At 34.4% G+C, this 22,958-nt stretch overlaps 1 protein-coding gene across 2 annotated transcripts; it reads left to right on the forward strand.

Annotated features, from left to right (window-relative positions):
• The first annotated feature begins 4,034 nt into the window (after window positions 1–4,034).
• On the forward strand, window positions 4,035–16,820 carry LOC149776922 (ceramide synthase-like). Of its 2 annotated transcripts, XM_089941636.1 has the most exons (5): window positions 4,035–4,216; window positions 7,597–7,683; window positions 11,184–11,391; window positions 12,203–12,298; window positions 14,044–16,820. In XM_089941636.1, the coding sequence occupies exons 1-5, from the start codon at window positions 4,086–4,088 to the stop codon at window positions 14,323–14,325; spliced, it is 804 nt and encodes a 267-aa protein (XP_089797762.1). In that variant the 5' UTR covers window positions 4,035–4,085; the 3' UTR covers window positions 14,326–16,820. The 2 variants fall into 2 exon arrangements, with proteins under 2 accessions (XP_089797762.1, XP_089797763.1); XM_089941637.1 differs by lacking the exon at window positions 12,203–12,298.
• Window positions 16,821–22,958: the final 6,138 nt, after the last annotated feature.

Genomic DNA, 22,958 nt, shown 5'->3' on the forward strand with positions numbered 1-22,958 from the left:
AGGCAGCTGTTAGTACCATTTTTGTAAGTCTTTGGTATGACTCGACCGGGGATCGAACCCACGACCTCCCGCATCCGAGGCGGACGCTCTAACCACTAGGCCACCGGAGCGGTTCCACATGAAGGAAACCTGTGAAAACATGAAATAACTTTTGAGGTGAATAAACTATGACCAGTATCAGTGCAGTTTGTGGCGATTTGAAGGTTCTTGCTCTCTTGCTTGGTCTGCAGACTGGATACACAAAGTACTTCTGTTTTCGCTGCGAATGGGAAAATCGTGCGAGAGATTCCCACTACATCGAGAGAGCTTGGCCACTCTGACCATCATTGGGGCCTGTAATAAAAAGTGTTCAGCATCCACAACCTGTTGAATCAAGGACGATTTTGTTACCACCCTTGGACATCAAGCTGGGTCTGTTGAAGAACTTTTTCAAGGCCATGGACAGAACACAAGCAACATTCAAGTACCTCCGTGGCCAGCTTTCTCAAATGCCCACATTGACCGAACCCGAGACTCGATCCCACGCAGACAGAAGTGAGGTGGTAGTAATCCGTAACGGTAAGCGCCTTAGACCACTCGTCCACTCGGGGTGCCCTTTGCAGGTGCTAATGTTTAGATAAAAAAAATAAACGTGCTCATTGTTTTTTTTTTTCTGGTTTAGGGAGGTAAACTATGATGCCAACACTTGAGTTGTAAGCAATTGTAAGACTAATTGTTAGGAATATAATAATTGCATACGATAGTGCATGTGAGAACAAAAAGAATTGAGAAGGATATTTTGAACGAAAAATTATGACTGTTAAGATCGGACGAAGCTAATGCGACCAAAACTGTCACTGAAAGCTACTGAGTTTATCGTATTATATTTTAATATAAGTTTATTCCATATACGGAGCACATTCCATATAAATGAACAGCATTATCACTTTATCAATCATACAGCGGGGAAGCTTGATTAAAGGTGGCAAGAATTTAGTTTCCTCCGATTTGGGAATTTTACTGCTCAGTAGCAAAGACATTTATTTCACACCCATTGTTTGCAATCCTCTTTTTTATTCAGAATTACTATTAGTATTAGAATTTTAGAATCTTGTCTTTAGTACGTTTGATTAATATTTGATTCTTAATTTGATGGTTTCTTATGGTTCCCACCTGTTAAAGTAAACTGTCAATCCTTTCACTTTACTTGCATAATACCTGGTACTATTCATAAGTTTACTCATTAAATTTTAAATATGCCCTCATTTTTAGTGTGTAGAAATAACTCATTTTCATAAAATGTTCATCTAATTTCTTTACCATTTAACTCCTCTTCTAAAATTGCATAATCATTTAAATAACAAAACTCAACCAGTTCTTGAAAATTGGAATATATGGCTGACCCTTACACGTTGATTTTTTCCCCAAAAAATCTCAAATCTTAACACAGTATCCAAATTAATCTATAATTGGGATCTGTTGTTTGTTTTTTAACTGTATTGCTTCAGCTTATGTCATATCTATGGATGAATCATACGCGTTTTGTAAAAGTCATCATTTATGCTTTTGTAAAGTATCCATCTCATTTCAGGTTTCACTTGTAAAGCGTTTGCACGTCGAGTTTTAATGCTCTATTGAATCACTCTACTACCGTATCTATGTTAAAGAATGTTATCCCATTATAAAGAAAGAAAGCCATATAAATTACAGTTTCATAAAGAAACCCTAATTTATCTGGCTTTCTTTCTTTATATAGTTCTATAAATAAATTTCATACTTATTGTTTGATTGTTATTTGTAAAAAAATTTTACAGTCCATACTTAATTATAAGATACATATATAACTGTTAAAATAGATTTTTAAACAGTTTTGTTTTTTTATCTGCTTCCATGTCATCCATATCTGCTTGCAACTGATAATCAGTATCTTTTACGTAATCTTTTGGAATTTGAAAGTTCTGTGTCTCATGATCTGTCAATCGTTTAATTATCTGAGGGTATTTTGTCCTTTCTTATCTTTTATTTTAACCCGACTCCAAAATTGTGTGATATTTTTGTATGCAACTGCATTTTTGAGTCATAATACAGATATTTTAAATAACTCTCATCACCCATTTATATAAAATGAATAATGATAAAAGCGAACAAGTTCCTCTTCTGAAATCTAAAATATTTAATGAATTTTTATTATTATATTTTGTTTTTAATTTGTTTCTTTATGACTTATGTGGGCAATCGATTAAACTACTATCAAACTAAAGATTTTTTTCTGCACAATCTTAAATGGTGTGAAAATATTATTATTTTGGGGAGAGGATGACTTTTTATTCGTCTAGTTCGTTTTTTGAAACATTTTGTTAGCCGAAGGATTTGTTTAAAAATATGGATGAAAGTACTCGCACCCATACACCATTTCTGTTTGTGAACGGGGTGAAACATGAAACATTATTATACTCGTACTTACAAACCAGTCCGTTAGTTGCTTTGGATTTTAGAAAAATATTTTATTCGTACCCTTATACCATTCCATTAATGGCCTGGCGTGTATTTTTAAAATAAAAAAACACCTCTTTAAAATTAAATTCGGGTTAAAGTGGGTATGTGTGGGACGATTTCCAAAGTCTTGATTCATGACTGCGTTCAAAATTAAGATATCGTTATCACTTAAAACGCGCCGTCTAATTGGTTGGCGTCTCTACGCTCCATCAACCTGGAGTAATTAGATAAAACTATTCAGGTCTGACAGTAGACAGCGTATGAATATGATTTCTTTTCTTGTATGAAATAGTCATTATGTTTAAATAACGACGTTGAAGTTTCTAGCATAGTTATGTAGAGAGTTATTAACTTTTAACAATTTTACATGTTCTGTTCTTTTCTGCTATCGATATACTTTCAGTCTCGTACTTAATTCATCTTTCGATTGATCTGTGTAAAAATAGAGCTAATGTTTTATTGATGGAGTTTAGGTCCTTTAAGTCTTTAAGAGACTTAAGTTTGGAAAACTCGATACGGAAACTATAATCTGACTCTTTTATGCGGAATGGAAAGTACATGTTCGATCATACGTAATTCGGCACTGCATCAGTTTGATGTGTTTTTGGCGATTCGCATATTAGAGTGCACCACCTAAGTTACTACAGCAAACGCCCATATTGTTACAATTATAATTCTGTCACCCTCCGCCGCAATGTTGTTCCATAAGAACTAAAGTATACTTCTAGGTTTATTTCTCCGCTTTACAGAAATGGCTGAGTGATGTTCCAATGGCGGATAAGGTTTGACAACATTATCAACCTCGAGGTCAATCCTAGTTTTGTTTTAGGGAAATAGCTGAGGTAGTTCGAATAATTTATCAATCAGAACTGTTGAGGTGGCGCTCACCAGATAATATGTACTTTTGAGAGAGTGACGTATGTAAGGTGAAGTAGTTCACATTTAAAACATGCACAGTGGAGAGAATGTTTGCATACCTCTATGCTACATTAATGTAATGTGGATGATATTTCTTTTGGATATTGTACTTTTGGAAATGTTACATGATTTAAGCACACTGCTAACTAAAATGACTGCTCCCTTGTGTTAAAAAATCAGCCTGAATTAGTCTAAAGAACACTATACGTAGCAGCTATTAAAATAGGGAAAATGAATTTTGCCAGACTAGACAATACCAGCTTCTGAAAGTGCAATGAATGAATTACCAAATATATAAAATGTAAAAAAAGTTATCGGCTCTTTTTTATACAATTTACCTCTGAAGTTCAGGAAGTGAAAATGACCAAGTAGAGCTAGCACTTTTTTGAAAGATGCACATTTGAAGTAAGGCCAAGCTGTATACTCTATAACCCATAGTACACCCATCAATCATACACCAAAATAAAGGGAATTAAAGGTTCTTTGCATTATACCTAAGATATACAAGGTCTTTTTTAAATAGCCAGTATAACCAGTGAGGAAAGCCGGGGACATTCTTTTTCTTTAAAATCCTAAACCCTATGCAAAATGCGAAACTGTATAGCGCCACCTGAGGTAAATCCTACAAAAATAGTCGAAGGAATCCGAATTTACAGCGTGTACATGAATCAACAATAACATCATGTACAACGATGTATTCCAGTGTAATATTTGTATATGGTTGCCTTTTTTTCCCAGCTATGTTTATACTGCTTCAAAGAGTTTTGAAATTGATGTTTGGGCACAGACTGACTGATGGTGACATCAGCAAAATTTCAGAGCTGTGAGTTGGTCTTTCACATTTGGGGCTACAGTAGTCCTAACGTAAGACACATACCCGATATTTTTATTCTGGGGGGTGAAAACTAAGCCAATATGTAATATGTCATACATTGTAGGACTAGAGCTACAGACACTTGATTATGTAGGAACCCACCAATTGTTTGAGTGTAACACTAGTTTCACCCGACTCAAATGCCTGTGAGATATAGTAATATCAGCTAACGGCTTTCGTTCGTAAGATAAGATTTTTATATAACGTCGGCATGATTTAAAACAACGATTCAGCATAACTTTTACTGAGCTTTTTAACGACATTAACATAGGTGACAAGGTTGTGCGTGCGACAGAAACGTAACATTCTTTGTGTACATTGTGTTATTGTGATTCACAATATATAATTGGAATAAAAATGATTTTACATTACTTTCTCATGTAAAACTGTTAACTAAATAAATTGTTAAGTGGGCAATTTCGATTCTGATCAGTGCTGTTTTTAAGACGGTATGGGATAGAACTAGACCAACAAGTAGGTCTCTGCTTTTTTTCTCTCCAACAGCAGTGGAAAAAAACAAAAATGGAGACCTACTTGTTGGTCTAGGGATCGAACTATAGTCCTACAGTGTAAAACAATGCTCGACCCAAGCAACATAAATATTGGGGTGGACATCTTGCATTGCACCACTAGTTTTCAAACATAACACTAATAGTACACGATCAAGAGAGTAAAAATCATAGTGCACACATGGGAGTTGATTACCACCAAACAGCCCCTTCTAGCTGAAGTGAGCTGCGATGTTCATTTTTACAGCATGTCAGCATGAAACTGAATATGGCATCACAAAGGACTGAAAATGTAGATTTCAGTTACATCTCATTCTAAATCGGAAAAAAAGGTAAAGCAATTAAAAAAAACACCCCCCACACACATTTTTTAATATATTCTACTCAATACAATAGAACTGTTAAAATACTACTGAAAAGCTTTCTTCATAGTCTTAAATATGCTAGGCCAGTGACAGTGTGCTAAGTCTATTGATGTATCACAATAATTTAATCCAAAAACGTTCTTGTCTGAAATCACTGTAATTCCAAATTAATGTTCCATGACAAGAATATTATTATTATCAGTTGAGTAAATGATTCCACTCAAGTCAAATACTGAACACAACAATAAGACTGATTCTGCATCAAGATGTTACAGCAAGGAGTAATTTTTCAAGTAAACAAACTTATGTTTTAAAAAAAATAAGACAAGAAAGTAGAACCAGGATGAGGGTCAAAAGTTCACTTTTGGAAAATTCTAAGTTGTCAAAGGATAAAATATGTTATGGAAATTATAATAAAGGATACAGCAAACATTAGATGCAACAGGTTCTTCCATGGGAGATTTCTAATGTCCTAGACCCAGGCCAAAATAAACATGGTAACAATAATGATCTGAATACTTAATCCACAATCATAGGAACATATTATCAATGTATACATATTCTGTTGTTAACAAAATAAATGTCAAATTAGTGTCCTTAGTCAGTTACACAGTGAACTTGATTTTGGACAAGGTCTGGTCCAAACTACTATTATACATAACATATAATCATGGAGAAGAAAACAGCAAACAACACAAACTAAATACATGTAACAAACTAAACTTCTACCTACTTAAGTAAACTTCGGCATTTATCAGCTACCAATGATTGCATTTCAGCCAACTTGTGCTGGAAGTATGATGTCACATTCAGAGAACATATATATCAGGACGGACATTATGACATTGTAGGACTAACCAGTCCAAAGACGGGGGAAATTAGAATGACTGTTTTGAACAGGTGACCATTTTGACAGGTTTTACTATCTTACATTTATTTTTCACCTGAGTAAATGTTTGAATTTTTCAGCAATTGTTAGAAGTATATATCAGATTGGGGCTAAAACATCGCATCATTCTTCAAACACTTTCGTTTTACAGACCTTGGTTAATGGAAGCATTCTTGCAAGTCAAACTTTGTCATAATTTAGCTGTTTGATCACAGTAAATGACAGACCTATAATTATCCTGGTCAGTTTGGTAATTGGCAAGGAAAGAGGCAACAAACATGAAAATGATCTGTTACTGTGGATTCTCCATTACTGTTGCATGCACAGTACGATATCATATCTTTGATTGACATTTGCAGGGATATATGAAGGAGGTACAAGTATTAATATTAGTACTAATGGCAAGGTACTTATGCATGTTACATTTTCTTTCTATGTGCTTGTGTTATTATGTTTGGTCAAGTTGTACTATTTATTGGTTTTTCTTAATGATTATATGTTATATACAATTTCATTGTATAACTGACAAGTAATATTTATTTTGCAAACAACAGAATACATAGCTAATATTTCTTTGAATGTGTATTAAATATTCAGATCATTATTAATGTAAACATGTCTACCTGAATTTGAGTTAAAAGATATAGTTTTGATTCTGACCATATAATCTTCGAGAATGGAAAATTCCATTTCGTGAGAGATTATTTTCAGAAAATGGTAATTGTGACCTAGGCCAAGTAGAAGGGTATATAACCTTGTTTTTATTGGGATTAATTGTTTTGCCTTAATATCTTGAAGCAGAATCAGTCTTAATGATGTATTCAGGTTTTCATTTAGTTAGAATTATTCAAATTACTATTCACTGGAAATACAAAGTGCTCATAAATAATATTCTTGGACTGGTACATTACTTTGGAATGGTAGTGATTCCAGACAAAGCCATTTTTGGATTATATTATTGTGATGCATCAAACGACTGTTAGCATGTCATCACAATCCAGGCCACATGCACATTTGCATATTTGAGACTACAGGCTCATCAACACATTCAATATTGGAACTGTTTTTGAATATCACTGGAATTCAGTTGGAACTTTTAGACTTGTGATAAAACGTTTAGGTTTGTTTGGGATTTAATTCACAATACTTTCAAGTTCTTTTTAACTTTTCACTTTGTATATTAGGAAAATATATTATCTGTTGAATTTTACAAAACTTGTTCACTCTTTTCTTTTACTTAGTTTAAGACAAAAGAGTCATAACTGTTTGTATGTGTATCACCCTCACTCCTTGTAGAGATGGCAATACAGTTCAGTTTTCATCTACAGGTCTCAAAGATATTTCCTTGCTGCATTTAAAAACTTTAATCCTCTTAAATTTTAAGACAACAATGGAATACATGTAGATATTTTAAGTACAGTAGAATTCATCAGTAAGGGTCTTATTTTATTTATGTTAATTGTGGATACACCAATTATTTGTAGCCTCTACTTTTCATGCTGCAGAAGGTTTACAGTTTCAAACTTGAAGGCTTTTGCACAATGAGATTTGTTATCCTTTTGACAGGTCTGTGTCCAGCATCCAAGCCATTTTGTCATCCATGGCTGGGGCAGCCATTGTGAGAAAGTGCCAAAGTGACATAATGAAAGACAGGTATGTAGTACCAGAGCCTGTGTCTTTTTTTGTTTGGCTTGAATTGTGGTTTTGTGGGCATAATACCATTTTTTAGCATATGATTGATAGTATATGGTGGCCAGTATCTTTGGTGCAGCAAGAACCAGGAAATATTCTAATAGGATTCAGTAAGAGCCAAGTCTCAAACCAACATTGACAGAGGTGAGATGACAGTCATCTATAAAGGCATGTTGCCTTAGACCATCCTGCCACCCCTTGAAATAAATATCCATTATGGACCAATCATTTATTTTCACTGTGAGGTATGTGGGTGGGTCATGGAATTTTTTTGAAAAATGTATTGCCCCCAAATAACTTGGAGAAAATACTCGCTCTGATTTGCTGAAGAGAAAGCTTATTCTAACCATAATATTAGTTTAAAAAAATATCCTGAGATAAATGGTAAAAAAATGTCCCGGTTAGTAGGAAAATTTTTCATAAATGACCTGAATATCTAAAGTGTTAGTATTACATAGGGTCCATAAATAGATGCTTACATATGAAGTTATTAATATGAACTTAATGATAAGACTTGAATGGTGCTTATGGCTTAATTTCTCAGTCGCTGTTGGGTTTTGATGCTTTAAGAATAATTCTCCCATTGGTTAGGACCGCTCCGGTGGCCTAGTGGTTAGAGCGTCCGCCTCGGATGCGGGAGGTCATGGGTTCGATCCCCGGCCGAGTCATACCAAAGACTTACAAAAACGGTACTAACAGCTGCCTCGCTTGGCGCTCAGCATTAAGAGGTTAGTGTTAGGACTGGTCGGCCCGGTGTCAGGATAATGTGACTGGGTGGGACATCATGCTACATGTCTGCGGCATGATGCCCCAGTGCTAGACATCACTATAAACTGCCACATTGCAGACATCGTAGCAATATGACTGAAAAATTGTTAAAGCTACGTTAAAAATCCAAATCACATCACATCACATCACAACACCCATTGGTTAGGCTAGGTCACATGAATAGGCCTATTTTGATGCAAAATGAGTAGTTGTACTTAGATATTATTTGAGAGGAAAAACATTTGTTTGGACTGTTCAGTGGAAATAGAAAGTGCTCATTATTTGGACTGTAATATTATTTTGGAACTATTGTAAATTATTCTAAGGAATTCTGGACAATGCCATCTTGTCAGTGTCACTGTTCTTGGATGACCAGTACATTTCTGGTTTTGAAATTTAAAAGGAATTTTACATTTACTGGTATTTAGGACTTTCATAGACCTTTATAAGGATTAGTTTGGATTCACTTCTTAATACTGTAAGTTCCTCTCACATTTTCATTTATAACTTTGATAATTAAATTGTTTGTTACGTTTTACAGAAGTTGTTGGTTTTGCTTTTCTTGTTACTTAGTTTGTGAAAATAGAGACATAACAAATAGGGTATAATCCAGGGAAACACCTTACCCCAACAAAAATATACACACATGTACTATCTAATTTACATAATTCAGGAGGTAACATAACAGACTGTTTTTCTGTATCTATGTGAATAAAATATGGACTGATTCAGAAGGTAAGATGACAAACTGTTTATCACTCTCTCTCTATATGTGTGCAAAGTCTATACTTATTCAGGAGGCAACATGACAGTGTGTTAGTTTGTATGTGTGTTCAAATTATAGACTGATTCAGGAAGTAACCTGACCAACTGTTTGTATACTGCATGTGTGATAGGCAGTAAAGTGGCGAAATTAGTCTTTATGTGAGCGGTAAAATTGTAGACATGATTCAGGTGGTAACATGACAAACTATTGGTCTGTATATGTGTAATATATTTCAGAGTAAACCATTATGGCTGTGATTAGTATTCTGGACTTGTGACAAGAAGGAGGTGGGTTTCATTTCTACCCAAACTAGACAGGATTGTCTGCACTCTGTTTTTCTGGCCAATGCACTTTTATTTTTTGTGCTTTAGCATGATAACAGCCTTTCTTACGTTTAACACCAAGTATGATTTCCTACTGACTGCTCCTGTGGCCTAAGTGGTTAGATGGGCCACTTTGGATGTGGGAGGTTGTGGGTTCAAACCCCAGCCAAGTCATACCAAAGACTTATAAAAATGTTACTAGCTGCTTCGTTGCTTGGTGCTAATCATTAAGAGGTTAGGGTTAGTACTGGTCGGCCTGGTGTCAGGATGGTGGGTACATCATGCTACATATCTGCTGTATGATGCTCCAGTGCTAGACATCACTATAAACTGCCACACTGCCAACATTGTAGCAATATGACTAAAATTGTTAAAGCTACATCAAAAATCCCCAAAACACACATGCTGATTTCCTACAGAAAAAGTAAATTTTTTGTGATAAACATTTCTTGTATACTTAAGGCATTCAGTGCACTTTCTCACAAATTATATTCAATATATATTGTATTGAAATTTTTTTACTTTGAATTAAAAAATAGCACAGCAAGAGCAAAGAAAACATTGGCCATAAAGAATTCCTAAGAAATATTCATAGCCAGTCTGATCATTTGATGGGAATCAAACCCAAAATCTTCTGGTCATAAATCCAGTGCCAAAACCACTGAACCACCAATGGTTTCCAAGTTGTCACTGTATTGGTTGGGCCCCAAAAGGGGTTGACAGAAGACCTAGGAATACATGCCGACTACATGGGGTTAATTTCCTTTGTAATAGCAATTAAATGTACACACATAAACAGTTGCAAAGTTATGAATCATGGCCTGGTCTCCTGAGGCGGGGGATGGTGCTGGTTGTACAGATGGCTTGGCCTTTTTATGCAGAGACTGTGATCCCTGGGACAAGAGAGTTGCAACAGTTACTTATCCTTGTCTTCATTTAGCTCATACAGTATACTTCTCATATACTGCTTACATTCATACTACATGTGAAATGGGTCAGAATCATGAAAATGTTACGCTGGGAGTGAAGACTGTGGATTTCTGTAACTCAGGAAATTAGCTTGCCCCTAATTTCCTAATGCTGTTTGCTTTTACAGTGAAACTTTTTAGTAATATAGGTGTCTGATGTAGAGAAGTTATGCTTTTCATCAAGCTGGCACATATCTTTATAAGCTACACCTGTTCAAATTAAATGCCAGAGAATGTCCAATTTTTTTATTTGTTTGGACTGGTCAGACAGTGTTATGATCACCTGTCTTCACTTCAAACATAACATTTCCGTGATTTTGACCTACTTAAATTATCAAGCTTGCAAAGCAAAATTAATTTTACAATTCACATATGTAGATGTTAAGTGATGATGATTTCAGAGCTTGTAAAGGGTAAGGAAAGGTTGCATTCAAGGTGCAAATCTGCAGCTGCTACCCGCAGGGATGAGTAAGTAGTAATATTCATATGGCACAGTGAAAATTTAGTGAATCAGGATGAGAAGATAAGTGGTTTGTATGAGCCCTTGTGTGTGAATTTGTATTCACAAACTGATATGTGCCAGCTACCTAGATAAGTGATGTGAAGCCCACTTGGACCTCTTGTTTGTTCTTGCAGTCACTGGCTTACCAATGCCTATGCCTCATTTGGGATGTCTTACTTCATATATGACATCTGGGCCATGTTTGTGGTGGCCAGCTTTCTGGATACAAAGATCCAGACTATTCCTGGAATGTGGTCCAGGTTCCAGCATTTTGTAAGGACCAATATACCTATGATGTTACACCATACAGTATTACCCTGCATTATTTATCCTGTGATAATGGTGAGTATAAAACACATATAATTTAAAAGTTTGATCGACAAAATCATCTACCTGTACTCTAAATTTTCTGTGCCCCAGCAGCATCAAGCAGGAGTATCTTGATTAGATCCTGTCCATCCAGCTTTCTGTCTCCCTGTCCATTTATCCTAAGAGTCCTTTTTACTCTGTGCAAACACTACTTGTACCAGACAAATGAAATTTCATTGGCATGTTTCTTGTCATTTAAAAATAATGTGACCAGATTTTTACTCTTTGAATTGTTGAATTTTTCAACAAGTTTTTCTGAGATTTGGACTTCATGTGTATTTTTATATGATAAGACAAATTTGATAGAATGTTATCCTTATGTCTGTTCATCCATTTCTATGTTATAATATCATATCTGCAAAATAACTCAATTTCTCGATCATATTCAATTACCAAACTACAATACATGGATGGTTTGCACTTGGGGAAGGCAAGAACCATATCAATTTCAGATTCAGAAGCTTGAAGGTCAAGGTCATTATAACTGCAAGAAGGAGAGGTGTTTGCACAATAACTCTAATTTTTTACCATTTGTAATTATCAAATATTGCAACATTATTGATAATGTCAAATACTGTAATTGTCAAACCAATATGAATTATTTAAATTTTGTAAGCAATAAGTATTGCATTATTAAACTTCCATGATAAGAGAAAAATTGTTTGAAACAAATCTTTGCTAATGATCAGTAGAAATAGAAATTATTATATTGTGATTTTCTCTACCTCTTTCGTGTGAAAGATCCACTTTAAAATGACAATACAATTTTCTTTCCCTGTTTCAGTTTTGGCGAAAGGGTCAAGGTGACTTTTTTGTAGGAGTTTTCTATATGATAGAAATGGCCATTCCATTTATAGCAGTCAGAACTATTTTAGCACAGGTATGAATCATTTTCATCTTCAAATTAGTACAGGTGTGAATCATTTTGATCTTTAAATTAATACAGGTGTGAATCATTTGCTCTTCAAATTAACACATATAAGGAATCATTTTGCTCTCTAAATTAGTACAGATATCAATAATTTTGATCTTCAAAGTCGCATAGCTGCCAGATGTCCAATTTTTCCCGTATACATGGACCTGAATACGAATGTATGTTTTTCTTCTTAAAAATCTGTTTCTTTTTCAGTAAAATAAATTAATTAAAAATGTCCTTGCAATCCTCTGTTTGGAATGGGCAAACAGTTCCATTCTGAGAGTAAATGTATTGCATGTATATAGGGATACTGAGTTCTAAAATAGTATCAGTTTATTTGAAACCAAGGCTACCACGTCAGTCTTTAACCATCTCATTGGATTGCAGAAGTCAGTTGTTGCTATCACTGTATCTCATCTTCATACTATTTCACTTCTACTCAAGTCAAAAAGAAAAGCAGAAGATTCAGAATTTTCTCCAACAAAGAAAAGAAAACAACTGGAAGGAGAATTATGCCATCATGTTTAGATTTGTGATTCCATCTAATACAGGAGAAAACTTTGCATTTTTCAAATTGTGTAATTTTGATTTCACTATTAGTTAGGCGCCCATGACATAAAACAACATGAAAAAGCCAAGAAACATCAGCTTGCTGCTTACTCATCAACAACACAGCCTGAACTTACAATGTTTATAAATACCAGAGAGAACCTTGAATTAATTTGAACAAAAGTTCATTTTGCTAATTTAAAAAGTTCTTTTTAAATTTTAGAAATGAACCTTCCTCTTTCAGTTGCTTGTGTTGCTGGTGATTTATTTGGTATAATTTTTCCAGACAGTAAAAGTGCAAAGGATTACTTGTATGCTAAAACTGGAACTGATAACAATGATAAAACAAGGTTTGGAAAAGGCTCCTATAAACAGCCCATGTCTGAGTGTGAGTTTGTTGCACTCTTGTGCCTTCTGAATAGGCACCCAAATGAAACAGGGTGCCCATTCAGAAGGTGCAAGAGTGCAACAAATGCATCTTTGACAAAACAATTAAGTTATTGTCCTACTTTAGTGATGGTTGTAAATGTTGTAAATAGTTACATATGCATTAATGTTTTAAAATCAGTATTTGTTCCTGGAAATCAATATTTTTATCATAAGCAGTCAGTATTTTTGTACTCTGGGGTTGTCAGCTATAAATTAGTACATTAGTATATATATATATATATATATATATATATATATATATATATATATATATATATATATATATATATATATATATATATATATCAACCATTTTGATCTTCAAATTAGTACAGATTTGAATCATTTTGATCTTCAATTTTAGTTAAACCCATAGCTCTCGGTACAAAACTTTCTAGTAAAGTTGTAATTTCTTCATCAAGGAAAGATAGTTTATTTTGAGTTTATATACCATGCATCATTTCAGTCTTGGGGGAGAGGTCGGGGCATTGCCCCCACCCCTATACAGACAGGTGCATTGCTACTGCACTACCAGAGACAGGTGCCTCCTACCACCTCTATCTCTTCTGCTATTTTAATAACTTCTGCTGCAGTTTCACTTTATTCCTTAATGAATCATGATCGTACCATGTATTTAAGTATAGGTACCAAGTTTTTTGTAAACAATGAGGTGGGGGGAAGATTATCTTATTAAAAGTGGTTTATTATCAGAAAATCTCTCTCCATTGCAGTTAAAGATGAAAGACAATCCCTTCTACATAGTGGCGGGGCTTTTGATGATCACTGCATTCTTCATCTGTCGTGTCCTAGTATTTCCCTTCTTATACTGGCAATATTCACTGTATGCCAGTATTCCATTCCTTGAAGTCCCTATTAGGATCCCTGTCAAGTGCAACCTGGGCTGCTTTTCCCTATTAATCTTCCAAATTTATTGGCTAGTTCTGATGGTCAGGGGTGCCTGCAGGGTCTTCTACAAGATATATCTCAGGAAAAAAGGAAAATCAAAATTATGAAAATATATATCTTACACTTATTGTTTTCTTTTGTTATAAGAATATAATTTTTATTATATACTTATGTAATTTTTTACTGAACCACAGCTCAGGATGAAATGCAACTTTTTGTACATGTATACCAATGTTCATATATGTGCATTTTCAATATGTTATAGTGCATCATAATCATGGCAGTAATATGTTTTTATGATTTTATTTTAAACAATGTATTCATTTTGTTATCTTTTTACAAAGAAACAGCAATTGTCCAAAATACCAATAAGAATAATATTTTTGTGGAAGATTATCTTCAGTAGCCAAAGAGATATTTCCCATAGCAATCAAAATTTGTTGGTGAAAAGAGTAGATTATACCTTTTAGATATTTAATATGGCAGCTTCTGCAATATCCATATGCCTTGACTCAAAAATGTGTGTGTGTGTGTGTCTGTTAGATTTGGATTTTTAACATAGCTTTAACAATGTTTCAGTTCAGGAATGGCCTTAGCAAACGTGGGGCCTGCTTTGGATCATTTTGTCATGGTCCCTTGGATTTGTGCATGGCATTTGGAAATAAACTTTCAAACAAGTTTTATATGATTTTAAACTAAAAATTTCTTCCATCACTTTAAAATTATTTTCTCTCTTTAGACATATTTTTTAAAAACTGACCTAAGGCCAGCTCTGTTTCAGTCATTTGCTATGATATCAGTTGTATGGAAGTTTATAGTGATGTCTAGCACTGGAGCACCTTGCCTATGCTCGGGGCGGGTTGAACCGTTGACCTCCAGTGTCTGAGGTGGACGCTCTAACCACTCATGCTACATGAGAGGTCCTCAACTCAAAAGAAGAACTTGCATGTGAATGAATTAAAATCAAAAACCTAACATATGACAAGTTGTGTCTGCAGATGCTGCAATTGATATTTCCAATTTATCTTCCTTGGTATATATAATGAGCAACCTGATTAGATCATTATCTTTCAGCTGCATTCAGTCAGATAATTAAGTGGTAGATAACTGTTTCAGCTAGTTACATGTGCCAAGGGTTGATGTAATCAAGTGGATCAGTGACCATTGTTACATTTTTAGGCTCTTACAAAAAGTAACAAGAAAAGAGTGAAGACAACAAGCTTTGTAAAATTTAACAAATAATTATTTCCCTTGAAAAACAAGGTAAAAATGAGAAAAGAAACATACCGTTCTATGAATCAAATCTAAAAAAAATCCAAGAATAATCCAAAAATTAAAAAATAAAAGTCCTAGTGATAAAAAGTTCTAATGAAACCGAGTTCGAATCCTGATGAAATCCAAAATGGAAGGTGATGATGTATGCTGTGGTCAGTGTTGTATCGATGTGTCAACAGTTCTTTGTTGAATCACAGAAAATAATGTTCTAGTTTGAATTCTGTATAAATTTCAAAAAGCTGTCTTTGTCCAAGAATTAATTTAAGAGCACTAGTATTTCTAGGGGAAAATAATCTTGAAATCCAAAGAATTTGAAGAAAAGAAAATAAATTGCCCAAAACTGGTCACAACATAAAACACTTTAACTTCTCAAATGTTAATGCAGTAATGTCTATTTCGTCTCAAAATATCAATAATAAATCTAGCTACAATGAACCGGTCCACTGGTCAACTGGTTGGAGCATCCGCCTCGAATGCAACAGGTCATGGGTTCGATCCCCAGCCAAAAATGGTACTAACAGCTGTCTCGCAAGGCGCTCAGCATTAAGAGGTTAGTGTTAGGACTGGTTGCCATGGTGTCAGGATAATGTGACTGGGTGGGACATCATGCTACATGTCTGTGGCATGATGCCCCAGTACTAGACATCACTATAAACTGCCAAACTGCAAACATCGTAGCGATATGACTGAAAAGTTGTTAAAGCTACGTTAAAAAGACCAAATCACACACATACTAAAAATCAGGATCAGCCATTGCAGTATTTGCCTGAATAGTTAAATTGAATGCAGTTAGTATTTTTCATGGTCTGGTGAGGTCCAGTCAGATGTTTATTGCTGACCTAATTTGAAATAATAATGATTACTACCATTAAATACAAATAGGAAATCAAAGAATAATAATAAAAATAGTAGTATGTGCAAGTTTGATTATGAAGCCACTGTGTGTTTCTCAAGGCTCTCTTCACAAGTTATTCATTACATTGTAAAGCTGTTGAGTGTTTATCAAGGTTTTGTACATATGTTGTCAGTTATTATTGTTATAGCCATTGACTGTTTCTTGAATATAATTATATTTTAGTCAATCCATTACTAAATAATGAATTAATATAAAATCTGAACATGAAAACTTTTGATATTTGTAACTATTTGTATCAACTTTTATAATATTAATTGTTATTTAAATTAGGTGAGTTTGCCCTAATGCATACTTCCTGTGTGATATCAAGTCAATGAATCTTTATATGAAAGTGATGCACCTGATATTGGAGTCTTCATTGTTTTTACTGTGATATGATTTTGTAACTGTTAATAAACCACAAGAAACATACATTTTTGTCTGTATTTCATCCCTAGTATCATTCTTATAGTTTGAATTGCCACTCAAGAAATCAAAAACCTCTTGGTTTAACTGGACTTTTATACTATGGAGAGTTTGTGGCCATAAAGACCACACTGAGTCATGGAGTGGTCACCAGGTTATTGGCCAACACATCCTCCAACAATATATTTTATATCACTGAAGCATTTCTATGGGTGAAGGCAGAGGTTTCTAAATTAAATGATGCTTCTTTCATGAGATGGATACGTCTGCTTGAGAGAGGGGTGTATTTTTTTTTTTTAAAGATTGCTTTTAAAGGATAGTTAGTCAGCTTAAAATCTTGTCAATTTCTGGAATTAATTTCTGGTCAACTGCTGTGAATTGTTGTTGTCTGTAATATTTGTTTAGAAATTAGTTTGGCACTGACACTTAAGGCAAGTGCACAGTGGTGGACTTGGTGGCCTTGTCTTCCTTATTCCAAGTGTTTTTCCATGATGTTAGAAATAAACTGCTACATACTGTGATGTAAAGAATACATTTTTTGGAGTATTTACATATCCATTTGATAAAAGTTCTATCCAAATCACCGATCTATTTGAATTTTCTTAAAGTAATCTTCAGAAAATCTGTCTATTCCATGGCTGGATTATTTTCCTGTTATGTTAAGTAAGTGCATAATGATTTTCTCTGAATATGTATACCAACCTACAGAAAGCATCTTTTTCAAATAGTAATGCAGTATTATTTATAAATGTTGTGAAGAAAGTTATTAAAAAAATATGCAGTCTACCCAGCTGCAGGTCTTAAATAGTTAGGACTGTTCCATTTAAACATACCAAGGAAAGGCACTGAGAGCTGTTCCATTGAAACATACCCAGGAAAGGCACTGAGAGTTGTTCCATTTAAACATACCCAGGAAAGACAGTGAGGGCTGTTCCATTTAAACATATCAAGGAAAGGCACTGATGGCTGTTCCATATAGACATACCCAAGAAAGGCACTGATGGCTGTTCCTTTTAAACACACTCAGGAAAGACACATTGTTAAAAAATAGAATGCCAGGGTAATCTTGTAACTGTACAATTTGATATGAAAATAGTGGAAAATTATAAATTTGCATTAATGGGTGACTATTTGACATTAAAAATACCATCCCTGGGTCATGAGTATATTTTACTGTAACAGCCATTGGCTTATTTTTCATCTATGCAGTTTATATTATGAGGAAACCTTTGAGGAAAGATTTTGTCATAATATTCAGTTATTAATGAGACAGGTCCAGGCCCATCTTGGCATCTTGCACTTTGACATAACTACGGAGTGTCTCATTTGGTTTAAAAAGACCCTGTTGATTTTCAATATTCTCTGCCGTCATTCATAACTTTGGTTTCTGCAACAAATTGATGGATTTTAATCACATTTTGCATACAGCTTTATTTTAATAAGAGATTGAATGTCTTAAATTTCCAGCACTCCATATTACCATTTACAGGTGTTATTGTCCCTGAAGACTCATCCACCTAACTTTGGTTTTAGCAGAATGATGTCATGATTTCAATCCAATTTGGAATGCAGCTTTTTATTCATTCAATAATGAATGAGTTTCGTTTCCACTATTTTATATCAACATTTAAGGAATTATGGTATATACTGGCTTGAAAATTCAGTATATTGTATAATGTTCTGGCAGATCAGGGTCTGTGTGGTTTGTTCTGCTGATTATTGCTAGCAATTTCCAAGACATATTTGGGGGAGTTTTTGTGACTCAAAACGTGTCTTTTGAGGTCCCAAGGGGGATCATTGTAAGTGCCCCAAAAGGTGACGTCTTCCCACTTGAGAATAAGCCAATTGTTCCTGTAGAAAATTATTAGAAATTCAAATCTGAAAATAACTTGTTTGTCTTGTTCACAGCATTTAATACATTTACAAAGAGAAAAAAATAGTTGCAATTCTTAGTATTGTCATATATAGTATCACCATACACATATTCAAATCTTTTTGCTACACTATGTATTTATTGTACTCTTCTATGGACAAACTGTAGTAAATGTATGAAAAGAAAACTAGTTATTGGTATTATAATAGTCTTCATTTTCTGTTAGGTCTTCCTAGGTGGAACAGTGCCTCCAACATGTTTGTAAATTATAATGTATCCAGTTTTGATGAATGAAAAAGTATGTATTCTCAATGATGACAAGAATATAAAATAGTAAGAACTGTATATTTAAATGTATTTGGAACTATGACATTTATTTAAATTCTCATATTATTAGTAGATGGAACAAATTACTCTTTAAATGTGCCATTTAATTTCATTCTTAACAATGCGGGGGGGGGGGCGAGTGGTCTAAAGTGCTCTCCGTTACGGATCACTGCCATCACACCTCTGTCTGCGTCGATTCGAGTCTCGGATTCAGCCAATGGGGGTACGTGAGAAAGCTTGCCACTATCTTTTCGTGGGTCGGTGGTTCTTTCCGTGGTTTTCCCGGGTTCTTCCTCCACCATTAATACTGGCCGCCATGTATAGCCTATCGTGTGCTGAAAAATGGCGTTAAACCCAACAACAACAACAATGCAGGGCGCAGTTAATTGTGTAGATGTATATGTATACTTGTACGTATGATATATATGTTTTTATGTTTACAATGTTTATACTTTATATTTTAATTTAGAGGTATGGACTTTAAAGTGTGAAATAAAGTATTCATATCTTATATGTGCAACACTCACATAATCACAACCTCATTGATGTTAGAAAGAAAACATAAACTACGTTTCTTTCTTTAAAATCAACTGGATGGCAAAATATAGGATTAATCGGATGCAGTCTTTGCTACCCTCAACAGCTCAATACAGGGTTTGAAGGTAATGCAGGTGTCATTAGTGTTCACTACAACACTCACTAGAGGCTATATGGTACTGTGGTTCAGTTTCTCCGCTGGATTCTCTGGGCAAATCCTGATCAGAACCAAATTGTTCTGGACGATCATAATGCTTTCACTGTCAAAACTGTATCAGATGAAGTCTGATCGCAATATATCCTTCTCTTTATATAAAAATGAATATACATCTCATTTGGAATTGACCATTTCAATGGGGATGCTGTTAATATTTTCAAGTTTAAGTGGGGCCTTTACAGCAGTAATAAATGCCCCTGTCCAGTTTGGTTGTTAATGCCTTACCAGTACAAAATAAACTGTGCAAACATGGTCTTTTTATTGTCTATTTCATGGATAAAATAATTCTGAAAAGCTTAGATCAGTTACAAGTATCTTCAAGATTAAGATTAAATAATAATAAAGGGAACAAAATTTGAATGTTCAATTCACTGTGTTGAATATGCAGGCCCCTTCAGAAAACGAGAGGCCCAAGGCCACTTCAAGAGTTTGGGGCCTCTATGCCCTGGTTATATTGAAGCTTGGAAATGAATTGAATGCCAGAACAAGTGCATATAATTTAGTATATAAATATTTAAAAGACAACTAAGTAGGTGGCCTTGTAGTTAAAGCGTTCGCCTCGGATGCGGGAGGTCGTGGGTTCGATCCCAGGCCGAGTCGTACCAAAGACTTACAAAAATGGTACTAACAGCTGCCTCACTTGGCGCTCAGCATTAAGAGGTTAGCGTTAGGACTGTTCGGCCTAGTGTCAGGATAATGTGACTGGGTGGGACATCATGCTACATGTCTGCTGTATGCATATTAAATTAACAAACTTTACTTTATCACGTTACTTAATGAGATAGCAGAAAAGAAAGCTATGGTATTTTATTTTGTATTTTCCCAAAATTTGTTGCAATTTTATGTTCTCCCCCCCCCCCCCTCTCTCTCTGGCCCTAATCACTGATAATATTATGGTGCCCCCCTTACAAAATGTCAAAACTCAACCTCCCCCCAAAGAAAATCATCATTAAAAGCTATAAAAAAGGGGGGGGGGGGGGTTTACCAGTGTTGTCATCATTCCAAATCAAAATGCTCGTACATGCAGATCGAAATGGTCATATATAATTAATTCAATTTTATCATCAACAAATAATTAGAATTGTTCTGGTACCATGTTGGACTAGTGCCCTAAGCACGTGGCATGTGCTTAGTGTGGGTAATCCGGCTTTATACACACACACACACACACACACGAGCTCTTTTTAAGTTTGATCATTCTTTAAATATGTAAAGAGGAAGTTTAAAAACAAATACATGTATTTATTACATAAACCCATGAACGAATCTGATTTTTAAAAGTTAAACATTATATTTGAAAACTGAATTATATGGAAACATTGAAAATGAATACCTTTGCATTCGAATTTTGTTCCTTGTTCTGAAGAGAATGATATTATACAATGCAATAAGAAGAGAAAATAAAAAACGGACTTCTCACTTGTCTATCGATCCATTTGTGTATGTATCACTGTTTAATGCTTTATATCTGTATCTATTCCTTCTACCCATATCTTATATATTCCTATACAATCTCTGTCAATCCATTCGCGTAAATGTAAATAAAACAGCAGATGGCGGCTGAGCCTGAATCCGGTAACATGGAGGAACTCTACTATCGCAGTATTCGTCTACAATAACTTATGTATAACACGCACAAATTATAATAAACATAAATTTCAACTTGCCGTTCAGATGGAATGTCCATGCTGGCAATGGCTGAATATTTTCACCAAAATAAAGTATCCAACAGCTAAATTGAATACACTAATGTCAATTAAGTTGAAATCCATGTTAATGACTATATATATATATATATATATATATATATATATATATATATATATATATATATATATATATATATATATATATATAATGAATCTATTATCATTATTACTGAAATATTACTGATTTTAAAACATGTTAAAGTTATTGCTTTCCTATTTATGTAGGATAAGCAACATCAAAAGAACGTTTTTTTTCAGTTTTGATCCATATTGGATATCATGGAATGAAATGTCAAGCGTAGCCTTGTAAGGACACGTATGTCGCCATCGGTTTATGACCTATACTCATCAAACATAAGACGATACACTGAGTGTATTTCGTAATCGAGACCAATGCAGATATAGTAAGTCTGACAACAGTTTTGTATATGATGGTCTATGGAATTCCATGCACATGACATAAAAGTGATGTTCATTGTTTTTCAATGCAGCATTGCCAAAAACGTTGACAGATTTGCGTCCTTCCTGGCTACAACTTTACATCTGTAAATAACCGCTAGACGGCACGTGCTCAAACTTATTCGGGAAATCCTGTTTGACGCGATAATACAGCGTTGGAGTATGTTTTCCGAGTGACATCTTCTACAATCTTTACATTAAGTTCTTAAAACTACAGTTTTTATTGGCAATAACGAATTTAGCCTCTGCATTCCAAAATTTAACAATGATCAGTTTTGGAACAACAGTAATCCCGGGGATCCCAAGTATTGCAAGATCTCTCGCATCATAAATATGAAACATTTAACAACATTTCCGTAAACCTTGCTCAGACATTTTCGCCTTAAATTTGGGAATTTGAAAAGTTTGATGTTAATTTTCCGAGAGTATTGTTTAGCATGGTTTGCAATCGTCATGACTTGTGAATAATGTGTGCTTCTTTCAAACCGGTAGCGTCATTTTCAGAATTCATTCCAGAATTTTCAATGAACAAATTCTCATAGAGATCGATTATGATCAGGTTATTATTATTCATTGTAATGAGTGTAAATTTTGTTACTCATTTGGGCCATTGTATTTTATATGAACAGTACCATCGATTTGCAAGTGAAACTGATATTAGCATTTAATTCATAACTATATTAAACATAGTAATGTTCTATAATTTGCACAGCTTTATTTTTTAATAGTCGATACAAGTCTATATGAAACAGTGGAAACTGGATAACGTTTGGGTACACGATTGCAAATGTAGTAGTCGACGTAAAGATAGACGAATTCCCGTGGTTAATCACTGTGGACAGTACGAGAAAAAAAATCTAAACATTTATCCGAAGAACCTGAAAACAATTTTGCATGCGGCTGAGAAAATAACAGAAAAATTGAGTTGCGTGAGCAGAATGTTAAAAACTCTGGTGTATATGAAATTTTAAACTTTCACAATTTAAGGTGCACCAAAACATTGGTTTATATATTCTCGACCA

The sequence above is a fragment of the Sinohyriopsis cumingii genome, chromosome 18 (genome assembly GCF_028554795.1).
Source record: "Sinohyriopsis cumingii isolate HCF-2022 chromosome 18, ASM2855479v2, whole genome shotgun sequence".
NCBI lineage: Eukaryota > Metazoa > Mollusca > Bivalvia > Unionida > Unionidae > Sinohyriopsis > Sinohyriopsis cumingii.